At 34.8% G+C, this 13,260-nt stretch overlaps 3 protein-coding genes across 3 annotated transcripts; 1 reads left to right on the forward strand and 2 right to left on the reverse strand.

Annotated features, from left to right (window-relative positions):
* The first annotated feature begins 4,904 nt into the window (after window positions 1-4,904).
* On the forward strand, window positions 4,905-5,556 carry LOC141701797 (uncharacterized). Its single transcript, XM_074505430.1, has one exon. It carries the CDS (start codon window positions 5,001-5,003, stop codon window positions 5,460-5,462), a length of 462 nt encoding a protein of 153 aa, XP_074361531.1. The 5' UTR covers window positions 4,905-5,000; the 3' UTR covers window positions 5,463-5,556.
* Window positions 5,557-5,645: 89 nt separating this feature from the next.
* Window positions 5,646-10,408, reverse strand: LOC141701796 (wall-associated receptor kinase-like 14). Its single transcript, XM_074505429.1, has 3 exons — window positions 9,518-10,408; window positions 7,989-8,063; window positions 5,646-7,054 (listed from the first exon to the last, which is right to left on the reverse strand). The coding sequence occupies exons 1-3, from the start codon at window positions 10,245-10,247 to the stop codon at window positions 5,766-5,768; spliced, it is 2,094 nt and encodes a 697-aa protein (XP_074361530.1). The 5' UTR covers window positions 10,248-10,408; the 3' UTR covers window positions 5,646-5,765.
* Window positions 10,409-11,776: 1,368 nt separating this feature from the next.
* LOC141701798 (uncharacterized) lies at window positions 11,777-12,988 on the reverse strand. Its single transcript, XM_074505431.1, has one exon. The coding sequence runs from the start codon at window positions 12,986-12,988 to the stop codon at window positions 11,777-11,779; it is 1,212 nt and encodes a 403-aa protein (XP_074361532.1).
* Between the last annotated feature and the right edge of the window lie 272 nt (window positions 12,989-13,260).

Genomic DNA, 13,260 nt, shown 5'->3' on the forward strand with positions numbered 1-13,260 from the left:
ATCTCAGCTGATCATGTTCATTGAAATCTTCAAGTCCAGTAATCTTCTTATCATCAAAGGAGATATTGATAGATTCCATGACAACCCTTGTTCTTAAATTGTAGACTCTGAAGGCTTTTGTGGAAAGTGGATACCAATCAAAAATTCATTCATCAGCTTTTAAATCAAATTTGGATAGCTGTTCAGGATGGGTCATAAGAACAAAACACTTGCATCCAAATACATGAAAATGCTTCAGATTTGGCTTCTTTTTCTTCACCATCTCATATGGTGTCTTTCCATGCTTGTTAATGAGTGTTGCATTTTGAGTAAAACAAGCAGTCTGCACAGCTTCAGCCCAAAAATAGGTTGGTAGCTTTGCTTCATCAAGTATAGTTCGTGCAGCTTCAATAAGAGTTCTATTCTTTCTTTCAACAACTCCATTTTGTTGTGGAGTTCCAGGAGCAGAAAATTCCTGCTTTATTCCATGGTCTTTGCAGAACTCTTCCATGATCAAATTCTTGAACTCAGTGCCATTATCACTTCTTATGATCTTTACAGAATGTTTGACCAATTTATCCAGTTGCTTGACATGATCAATCAAGATAGATGCAGTTTCACTTTTTGTGTGCAATAAATACACCCATGTGTATCTAGTGAACTCATCCACTATGACCATAACATATTTCTTCTTTGCAATAGACATGACATTCACTGGACCAAACATGTAATAGGTGATAAGGCTCAAGAATTGATGATTCGGTCTTGATCTTCAATGAAGATTTTCTTTGCTTAGCCTTCTGACATGAATCACAGAGGCCATCAGGAGCAAATACTGATTTTGGCAGTCCTCTCACAAGATCTTTCTTGACTAGTTCATTTATATTGTTGAAATTTAAATGAGAGAGTTTCTTGTGCCAATTCCAGCTTTCTTCAATTGATGCTCTACTTAACAGACAGATTGCAGAACCATCAGTACTTGTTGAAAGCTTGGCTTCATAAATGTTACCATGCCTGTATCCTTTCAGAACAACTTTTCCTGTAGATTTGCATACAACTTCACAGTGTTCTTCAAAGAAATCCACATGATAACCTCTGTCACAGATTTGACTAACACTCAGCAGATTGTGTTTAAGTCCTGAGACCAGAGCTACTTCTTTAATGATGACATTTCCAAGATTGATATTTCCATATCCCAGTGTTTTTCCAATGCTGTCATCTCCATAAGAAACACTTGGGCCAGCTTTCTCCATAAAGTCTGATAGCAGGGCTTTATTTCCAGTCATATGTCTTGAGCATCCACTGTCCAGAACTAGGATATTTTTTCTGTTGCCCTACAATCACAAAGACCACTAATGATTAGTTTTAAGGACCCAGACTAGCTTGGATCCTTTGGCCTTATTAAGTTTGTTAACATTTGCAGCGGATTTAGCATCAGAGTTTATGTTATCATTTTTCTTATCAGCATCTACACTATCAGACTTTGTATCAGAACTTACACTAGAAGGAACAATGCTAACTTTCTTTAAAGAAGGTTTTATTTGATAATAATCATAGTACAAACTATGATATTCCTTACAAGTATAAATGGAATGCCATAAACGACCACAATGAAAATAAGAATTTTGTGGCCTATATCTAACAGACTGACTCGTAACTCCTGACTTTGAAGGTAAGGAGTTTATGTTCTTATTCTTCCTGTAAAAAGAAGCCAGATGGTTAGAACTTCCACAGTTATGACATGTTTTTCTAGGAGCATTAGGAACAAGCTTATAATCATTGCATTTATTCACACCTTCCTTTCCATTCCTATTTTTCCTAGGTGACTTTACCTTGTTTACATTCTTAACATCTTTCAGCTTATGCTTAAGCTGCTTCTTTGTCATTAAGCCTATATTTACTTCAGTTGGCTTTTCCTGTTTTAGTTTGTCAAAAGTTAATTCCTCTTTAACTTCTGATTTCACAGTTTCAGACTTTACAGCTATAAACTTAACAGGTTTTACCTTTGGCTTTTGTTTAACAACTATAGGCTTAATTTCTACAGTTCTTTTATCATTCTAGTCATCTCCATAACCTAAGCCCTCTTTCCAGTTTCCACTACTTAACAAATTCTGAGTTGTTCTTCCAGAGTTAGTCCAAGTCCTGATAATCTCTCTTTCCTTTTGTAACTCAGTTTTTAGAGATTCATTCATTTTAAGTACTTCATCCCTAACATAGAAATCATCATCTCTATCTTTCTGAGTTTGATGGAACATGACTAACTCTTTTTCTAAATAATCATTCCTCTTTTTACATGCAAGATTTTCAGAAGTTAGTCTTTCACATGTTAAAATTTGATCTCTATAACTAATGAACATGGTTTTAAGATATCTTCTTAACTCATTAATGTCATCAGTATGAAAGACATAAGTAGTTTGAGGTACCTTTAACTCAGCAGTTTCAGAACTGCTATCAGCATTTGCCATCAAGGCATAGTTCACCTCACTTTCAGAATCTGAAGTGTCTGTCCAGCTTTTCTTCTTTGTGACAAGAGCCTTGCCTTTGTCACTCTTCACTTTCTTGCAATCAGGAGATATGTGGCCTTTCTCACCACAGTTGTAACATTTGATATTTGTGTAATCTCCTCTGTCAAACTTCCCTCAATTTGCCTTCAGATTTTCTGAAACTCTTCTTATCAGAACTTGCACCTTTCCTGGAAAACTTCTTTCCCTTCCTGAACTTTCTGTATGCAATCCTTGTGATTCCTTTCACCATAAGAGCACACAACTTCATCATCTCTTCATCAGCATCCATCTCAGGCAAGATTTCAGTTTCTGAGTCATCATCGCTATTAGAACTTGATGACTCGGTATCAGACTTTGTGATGAGCGCTTTTCCCTTGCCTTTCCTGGAGGTAGCTGCTTTGGGGGATTCTTCCTCAGCCTTAAGAGCAACTGTCCTTGACTTTTCTCCTTTCCTCTTCCTTCTTTTTTCCATCTCAAGTTCATGAGTCTTGAGCATCCCATAAATTTCATCAAGAGTTGTTTCTTCAAGATTATAGTTGTCTCTTATAATTGTGGCCTTCAAACCCAACTTTTAGGAAAAGTTAACAGGAATTTAAGGTTTCGAGTATTATACTCGAAATTATATGACCTTATAATTTAAATTTACTAAATGTAGAATGTGACGATGTTTTTCGGCCGGGCCATGTAGTCAAATTTCGAGTATTTTTTGAACAATAAGTCAAGTTATGATTTCAAATTCGAAATAAACTAAAATGCATTGACTTATTATAATTCAAACTTATCTAAATATGTAATACCAATATAGATTATTTATATATAAGCGATTCTATTTTCAATATTTTCTTTAAAAATTATATATATGTACTTTTTGATTACTTTTTATAATAAAAAATATGTTAAAAATATATGAGATATATTTTCAAACTAAAAAATGATTAATAAATAAGATAATAATATATTTATGTATTATGCCAACTTTATATCTGAAATTCAATTCTTTAAAACTAACTATACAAATATTCAAGTAACTATCCTTTTGCTCGTGGAATTCAAGTAACTATTTTTAAAGTTAAATAAAATATTCATTTAGCATACTTACATATTATATATTATGTGTATGGTAAAAAACACATGTGACAATATGGTGTAGTGGTATGAGGTTGTATAAGTGAATGAAATATCTCGAATTCGATTTAAACAAACCACACGCACAAAAAAATATAATATAGACAATAATAATTTGATTTATCCCGGGTACATGGTTTACAGTATTTTATTTTATCACAATGCTCATTACTCCGACTAAATATAACTAATTATTTTTAGTTTAATTTTAATTTTTTTAAGTCTGAATCAATTAGATAATTTTGTTTTGGCCCAAATAATTAGTATATATGATTTTGTTCCCGTTGGCCAAATTATATTTTGATTTTCATTTTTAATTTTGTGTTAGTTTGGATCAATTGTATTACAAACTTTTTATCATGAATTGAATAATATATATTAATTTGTGTATTCTAGTTTAATGGTATATTTTTTTTTAGTTAATATGCTGATTGGGGTGGTAAACTTGTACGGTCGTTTTAGTCTTAGGCATCTAGCTAGCTGGGTCTCCACTCGGAGTATTTAGCTGTTGGGTTTGTCTGTCTGGGTTTATTGTCTGGGTTTATTAGTAATTAATGTTTTAGCTGTCGTGTTCTTTAGTCGTGTTGAACTTTCTGATGTAATATTTCGACCTTCTGTTTTTAATGATATAGCCTTTCAAAATAAATAAATTTTAGCCTGATCACTGGTATTTATTATTTTGTCTTAACTTGAGGCGCATAATATCAACTAATCATATTTAGTTTGCTTAAGTTTATTTCGGCCCGAAATATTAATTAGAATAATGTTGAACTCAATATAAATAAGAATATAAATTGGTAAAAGAAGTTGACTTTAATGTTATTATAATGATATAGAGTTCGATATAAAATAAAATTTAAATTGTTAGAGAAAGTTGACTTTAATTTCAATTAGAATTAGAATTGAGTAACCTACTGCTTAGAATTTGAATAATAAAATAAGAGTAATTAAGTAAATTCAGCAAGTATCGGCCGCCCGACTACCAAACTTTTAATGTTTCGTCTATTATAATATAGTATAATATAGATCTGACACTTTAAAATTTAAAATTACATGTTGAAATATACCCTATATTTAAAATTTATATAAAATTATACGTTTGTAACTTAAAATTTATTTAATTTTTGAAATAAATTTTTAAGTTATTATTAATATCGAACATTTAGTTATTTCAAACTTAGAAAGTCGGAAAGTCGGTTCAAATAATGAAAGGTTGGGCGATGACAATACTCTTTTTTCTCCCCTTGTCTTGTGTTGATGGATAGATTACTAAACACGTCCACATTATCTTTATTTCTGAATTGCATACGGTTCACAGACCACAAAATATAGTCACCAAAGGATGAGCTTTTTTATGTTAAGCAAAAGTTTCATCACTTGAGAAGAACACTTATGGCTTCAACAGGCTCACTTCTCCGGCGCACTCTCTCCATACAAAGTGTGCACAATGCAGCACTTTCCGCCCGCAACGCGAACACTCCTAAACATGCACAGGTTGTGGTGCCTACCAATGGAAGGAGACAATGCCTGCTCCTGCTCACGTCAACTTTATCATTGAAAGCCATGGAGCTGCCATCCAGAGCTGAGGGTATTGGATTCTTTGGATTACGAAAGAAAATAGAGAAGGCAGAGGAGGAAGCCGAGGAAATTGTCAAGGAAGGTTTCGAGACGGCTGAGAAGGGAATAGAAGCTGCAGAAAGGGGAGTGGAGTCAGCTGAGGAAGAGATTGAGACAGTGTTGAGCTTTGGAGGTCTAGCTCAGGCTGGAGTGGTGGCTGGAGCTGAGGTTGTTGGAGTTGTGGTGGCTAGTGCTATTGTTAATGGTATTTTAGGACCTGAAGCTTCCAAATCATGAATGTATTCTATTTGATTTTCCTAGAAACTTTTTGTATTTTGCATTCGAGTTTACTACATTCAATAGTATACAGTATAATAAAATTGCTTATACATGCTGCTATTGTGCTGTGCAAACAATATTGATGATACTGATAAAATGGAAGTCCTTCAAAATCTTCATCCAATTAATGGGATGGAAGGCTATGAAAAATGACGAAAAGAGTTCAACAATTAATCTTTCTGCTCTTGAATACATGACAATCGTGTATAATATTAACAAGAATAATTCATTCGAGCTATTAATAACTTCATATCAGTGCGGTTAGTGAGTAATGTTGCCCAATAAGCTGTTTGTGGAGGGTGAGCTCTGATGGCTTAACCACGGATCATGGACTGAAACAGGGGAGCTATCACTAACTTCTTCCATTGTACTGAGGCAAGCTACTTCTCTTTGTGTGACTATCACCCTCCGACTTCCAATGCCTGCTTTCTTTGCGTTAGTAATGCCTAATGACTGCTCACTTCCATTAAATGGTGATGCACAAGATGATGACACTGATGATCCCATGCCTATATTTTCATCTAGCGGCGCCCAACCACTAAGTCTGACCTGTTCTAGTTCTTCTGCGACTTCTGTCATAGAAGGTCTCATGTCCTTGTGAAAGGCAAGACATCTAAAAGCTAACTCAGCTACCTTGTGAATAGATGACAACGTCCATGCATCTCTATTAGGTTCAAGGAATGGATCTATCATATCATCTACACGACCTTTTCCTATCTTGTCAATAGCAACAGCGGCCAGATTGATCTCTGTCGGAGATCGGGTAAAATCAACCACTTTCATTGCAGTTATAATCTCTACAAGAACCACCCCAAAACTGTAAACATCACTTTTGTCTGAAAGATGGAAGTTTTGATGGTACTGTGGATCAACATAGCCAGGAGTCCCTTGTGGGGCTGTGGAAATGTGAGAATCATCTGTCATTCCAAGCCTTGAAAGACCAAAATCAGCTACCTTGGAGTTGAAGTTGACATCTAAAAGTATATTACTAGATTTAATGTCTCTGTGGTAAATTGGGGGATGTGTAGCGGTGTGTAAATGAGCAATTGCATGTGCAGTCTCGGTTGCAATGGTAAGGCGTACAGTCCATGGAAGGCCCTTGCCCCTTTCTCCTTGTAGATGCTGAGCTAGAGTTCCATTTGGCATGTATTCATAGACAAGAATCTGTTCACCCTTCTCAATACAGCAACCTAAAAGGCGAACAAGATTCTGATGGCTTACTGACGACAAAAGCTTTATCTCATTCATGATTTGGTCGATTCCATCAGCATCCCGACGTCTTAGTTTTTTTATTGCAACCCACTCATCATTGTAAAGCTTTCCTGCATAAACTGTGCCATAGGCGCCAGTACCCAATCTGTGCTTCTCAGAGAAGCCATGTGTGGCCTTCTCAACATCTTTATATGGAAAGAGAGGAACAGTAGAGCTGCCTGTGGCTTCATTTATAAGGCGCTTTGCACTTAACTGATTTTTCAGATGTGATGTCCGTTTTCGGATACAATAATAGATGAGAGCCAGAGCAGCTACTAAACCAGCTCCAGCAGCAATCCCTGAAATTTAATGTGAAAGAAAAAGATGTTAGATATATGCAAGTGTGCTCTTTATGCCGAATTGGTTGAGAACTTGAGATAAGCTTAAATGATACTTGACATGTTGCACACGAATTGATAAAATACGCAAGACGTGATTACAGAAAATAGAAAATCCTAAAAAACATGAAAAGATATACTCAAGGAAAGATACTAGAGTTGAAACTTTGAATACAGGATATCAATCTGGATCAAAGAAGGTTAGAAGAGTATAAGGTTATAGCTGCTGACAGTTATTGTAATGTCATGAAGCATGAGCAGAGCTGATGACTAGGAAACATTAAGTAGTCATCTAATTGATAAATCATAGAAAGAGGTTCAGAAGAGAAAAAATTGTAACTTCCAATTAATTCTAATTTCTATCATCCAGTAGCCTGATTATAATCATTTCACTACTATCGGGAATTTATTATACGGAGTCCTAAAAATAGTTTGTGATGATATCATTATACAAGGAACCAATTTTTTTTAATGCTAATTTAAGGGATCAACTAATTTTTTTGCTAATTATGGGACCAACTATTGTTGAGACTAGTATACCATTAATTAAGTCAAACTGTTCTGCATCTTTTAGTAGGTTTATATCATTTATTTGTGTCTATGTAAGGTTAACTTGGGCTAGTTAATATAATGGCATGTTATCCCAGGTCTAATAATCCCCCACCAATTTTGAATGAACCGGGGGATCAAGAAATTGGAAGAAGAGAGACTATTAGTCCTATCTCGTGCTTTACTCTCTAAACAAATGCACAAAGCCACTGTCCAATGTCCATGCAGGTTCTGGAGTTGTAAAGCAACATGATGAAGATGCTAGTCTTAGAACTTCTAGAGAAGGTGGGTTATTATATTAGCATTTACTGAAAGATAAGAAAAGTAAATAGACAGAGAAATTTACCACCAATAAGAATGCCTACTTTCGTAGTCCCTCCACATCGACCAGACATATATCGCGAGGCACTGCAGTCACTGACTGAGAATAAGCAAGACACAAAAGATCAGTAAAGCAAACAAAATACAATAAATTGAAATTATTGTTTATTTTTGTAAGCACAGTATTGGATTCAAAAGATCAGATAATGAGGATATGCATTTTGTCTGCATCTTGCAATGAACACTATCCTGCAAGGCTTATTTATGGAAAAGAATCGTTGTTATTCCTGTATACCGTAACATGCAATATAATAATATAGGGTGTGACTAAAGAAATTGATTTAATTACACTGAAACAGGCACTTCTATACAATAGGTCTGAAAGCATCTGAATTTCAATTTCGACTATGAAAGTATGAAACTGGGGCAAAATAGCTCCTTCTATCCTCAAACAACGGAGTCGCTTTGCAATTAAAATTGTTACATTATGATAACTTTTGTACCAAAAATCCAGCTGCCATTTCAGAAGGGTTTGTATCACAATGTTTGTTTGCTTTCCTATCAAGAGCTTCAGTGTGAAGCTAGGCCATCAACATGCAGAAATGGTCATAGGATTATAGCAGACAGTATTGAAGTCAAATAAAGCACAAGTGCACAAGACCTCCTTCAAACTTTTCCATGTTTAAATAGCATCTTTTCACACTAGTAAACATTTCAAAGTCATAGTGTAGATTATTATTTGTGTTAACATCTAAGCAATTCTGTGTTCTTCGTATATAATCCCTTCGTTTCATTGATTGCATAATCTAAACTTTTCATGCTTAATCTTCATAAGAATACATCTCCCCAGGCCCACTTCACCAGTGAAATTAAGCAAAATGAATTAGACATGTTACCAAATCCTTTATAGTACACTACAGTTGTCTAAACATGAAATTTACAATACAAACAGTTAGGTGAAGCAACAACTAATTGACACAACTATTACCTCACCATGATATTCCAGTAATTAAAGAATGTAACTAATACTAAACTAATCCTGTAGTGGCAAGAAGACTTTTTGCCAACCCATGTCACAAGGCATATTTAGCAGCTCAAAACCGCGGGAATCCACTTACTAAAATACATATTGAGGAAGAAAAGTAGGCACTAAAGAATAAAGATGATTAAATTAGTGGAATATTCAACGTTCTTTGTTGTTATGCTGAACAATGCTAGTAAAACAATAACTAGCTAAACTAAAAATAACTACTTTTGGTCAAATAATCACTAAAATATATCACCGAAATGTTTGTTGCGTAATTCAGTTGAAACTCCAGTTCAAAACGAATAGAGCTTTCCCCGGTCAAAGTTCATTAGGTCATCGGTCCAAATTTACACTTCTTCGGTTTCATTTTAATAATCATTTCAACTTTTAGCATACACATCAATAGTAACAATTTACATTTTGCGCATCAAACATTAAAACTCAAAAGAAAAATTGATCAAAATTTGAACAAATGTAAAAAAACAGGTAAGATAGAAAAAAGTAAGTACTTGCAGCAATAAACTAACCTTTCCGACAGCCACCGCCATCGACAAATCCATCTCCTTCGAATCCAGTCTTACATCGACACCGGAATCCAGGTAATCCACCTAGATTCAAATTAGTACAATCAGCTAGCGCAACACAATTACAAGTCCCGTTAGACCACCATCCTAGTTCCACTGTCTGAATTTCAAGCTCAACCGATGAATTCACACTGCGATTCTCAACAGCAATTGATGTAAACAGCGTAGAACAGCCTGTTCCCTCCAGCGAATCAAAACTCGTAAAATGAAGACTTCTATCTTCCTCCAAGTAACAACTTCTATTGCCTGATTGACATGCTTTGACTTCAAATCTATCTTCTAATAAACCAGGCTCAATCAGGCATCGTTTACGCGGCTTACTACAATTGTGTAACAAAAAATTATTTCTCCAAGTAGGCGCGTAGTGTGTCCCGAACAGCTGCCTGATCTTCCCAATAGGCCGATCACATTCAGCTGGAATGTTGACTAGTATGTTCTCATTAGTTATGTTCTGCACGTTAAAATCACCGATTTTGACACTAAAATTTTCCGAACAATTCAGCTGAATTTCGCAACCTGGCGAAAAACCGAAAGGATACTGAACACGAGTCTGTGTTGATTTATCATGAGTTCCGCAAACGCGGATACATGATAAATTTTGCTGAGGATGTGATGATGATGATGATGAGAGTAGAAAAAATGTTGTGATGATTGTAGTGATGATTAGTAGCATGGTTATTTTTTTTTATGACAGGGAGTTGAAGGCTTGAGGGTTTTGTAATGAACTAGGTGAGTATCATTTTAGGACAGAAGTGGAGCTAGACGTATGATATGGTCTGGGTTTAAATTCTTCTGATTGAGAAGAAAAACGAGGCGCACACGCTTGTTGTGTGTTTCTTCCACAACTTTCGCATTATTAATAGGGGGCATAAATGATTTTTTCCCGATTATTACTGTGCTATCCTTGATGGGTTACTCTGTATTTCTTATCCTTAATGTGTCCGATTCTGAAATTCATATTAAAAATAAATATCACTTATTTTTTGACAAGAATAAATAGATGAAAACTAGTAGAGTTTTCGAAACTATTTTAAAAATTATCCCCAAATGTTGATGTTCAATAGAATAATTGGTAATTTTTCTGAATTCTGACCATGAGATGAAACCTCAAGTACATTAATATATACTCCCTCTGTCCCGTCCATGTCTTTACACTTTCCTTTTTGGTCCGTCCCACCAATTCTTTACAATTCCTAAAAATAGAAACATTTATAATACTAAAAAAAGAAAATAATGTTATTATATTACAAGTGGATCGTGAGTGTCAGCGTGTTAGTAAAATTAATCAAATGCTTAACACCATTTTTAATCATATTAAGAGAACCCCACCCACCCACTTGTCCTTTCTCTATCTGTCTTAATGTCCGGTAGGTTGTAGCCCTAAAACTCATTTTCATCCCCTGTATTCACTCCTCGACATCAATTAAACCACCATTAAATCACCGCAAATCGTGTTCTTCTTCTTAAAATGGAGTCCCAAATTTTTAATGATTCAGCCCCAAATACGTATGTTGATTCCGAAATTCCCCCATCCTTTCCTTCGCCGCTTCTTTCAAAAAATCTCACAAAATTAAATTACGAGGATGATGTCGAGCTGTTTCAAATCAGTGAAGAGAAGCCAGATGATCTTACAGAGCAATTTCTGAACGAAATCGTTGAGGATACGCCCTTAAAGATTATTGAGCAATATGTGAAACATAAGAAGAGAGCTTTAAAACCCAAAAAACTGCAGTTCGAAGACCCAACTGGAATGTTGCAAATTTATCTTCCCCAAATTGTGTAAGATTTCTGATCTGTATATAATTTCCTTGTGTTTTGAGGAAAAATAATTCTTTTTTCGATTTGCAATTTGTGTTTGATTTGTTGCACTTGAATGATTTGTTTAAAGTTTGTTAACCCTATATTGTGTCTGATATGTTTAAATTTGTTGAAAGATTTTATGATGACCAAAATGGGTGGGACTGAATCCTCTGTAATCTGTTAGTGATTTTGCAATCCTACGATAAATTACATTTTGAGCTTTTCGTAAATTAATTACAAGAGCATAGATAATATATCTGCTACTAGGACCATTTGTTTACACCAGAAAACAACATAAATTACAGATTAGTGTCAAAACAACATAGATTAAACAGAAAAGCACCTGTGTCCAGTCAAAAGATTGAGGTTGTCCAGTCAAAAGATTGATGTTTTCTGCAAGTATTAGGCAGTCCTGTCCTCCACATTGTTTCTTTTGTTTAAAACACCTTGCACCAGTTCTCCAGGAATGGTAAGCTGATTTGGTAGCAGTCCCAAATTTGAAAGCTTTTTCTTGCCTATATGAGGCAGTCTGTAATTGTTATTCCCATCATTTTTCAATATCTCTGTCATGCAACTCATCAAGGACAACCACACATAGTTTGTTGTTGTGTCAGTAACCTCTTCATAGGCCCTAACCACTGCATTTACTAGTTGACATATAGTTTTTGGAGCTTTCTCATGCTGCAAACCTTGTATAATACGAAAAAACCCAAGATCATTAATGTTTAGGTCTGGACTATTAGGAGGTTGATTGGCCAAGGTTATAAAAAACCCATCTGATTGTGCGGCGTTAACAAATTTCTCATCATTAGCTTTAATATGCGGCCTTGCATTATCTTGTTGAATGACAATATTTTTGTCAAAATCAGCGGGCCATTTATCTTTAATAGCCGGGATAATTTTGTTGATCAAACATTGTTTAATCACCGCCTTGTTTATACTTTCGATAGGTTTAACTTCAATAACCCCTTTTGCTCTATTCTTACTTGACCTCAAAGCCGGTTCTTCAAAGGTAAAAGGAAATATACCTATTTTTCCATCAAATATGCAAACCCCGTCATTGTTATATCGAGGCCTAGCTATTGCACTCATGAACATAATTTTAGTTATAAATCTCTTTGACTTGCATGCGCGATGTGCTTCGGGTTCGTTAGGTAGGAGGTAATATTTTTGACTTTGCCTTGTCATATAGAACCACTTCTCGTCTATGTGAACTTCATTATACATGTTTACATATGTGGGATTTGTGTAGAGGCTTGAATTTTCAATATGGTTTAACACAAAATTAACTCTAGCTTCCATATTCAAAGGAGTTAAAAAAGGTTTCAATGCATTAGAATGTGATCTAATCTTACCTTTCTGAACTAGCCTATGGACAGTAGATTTACTTGCATTTAAGTGACATGTCAATGTCCTAATATTTGTTCTATGATGGAGAGGAATATGCCGTACCTTTTCTAAATCCAAAGCATACCTTTTGTTACCACCCCTGTACTTTCTGTCAACATTAGGAACCAAACCTTCATTGATTGCTTTGTGCACAACTATCCAGATTTTAGATATTGTCACTCTGCTAACACCATAATGCACTCCAAGTTGTTTGATGACTCCCATTTTGAGTTTGCCGTTGTTGAAACTTAGTGAGAGATCATGTGCAATCTGCTTTTTTTCTGCAACTTTTAACTTTCTTTTGTTCTTTGCAGGTACAAATATATATATATATATATATATATATATATATATATATATATATATTAAAATGTGACAAATGTCACTGCTCCTTATTCAGAAGAAGTTTTGAAAACGAATTTGAAATATGTAACATTACTGTAGATAAATATTACAGTTATATACTCTATCCTTTGTAATTTAATTAAAGAATAAGT

This window comes from Apium graveolens, unplaced genomic scaffold, assembly GCF_009905375.1.
Source record: "Apium graveolens cultivar Ventura unplaced genomic scaffold, ASM990537v1 ctg4399, whole genome shotgun sequence".
NCBI lineage: Eukaryota > Viridiplantae > Streptophyta > Magnoliopsida > Apiales > Apiaceae > Apium > Apium graveolens.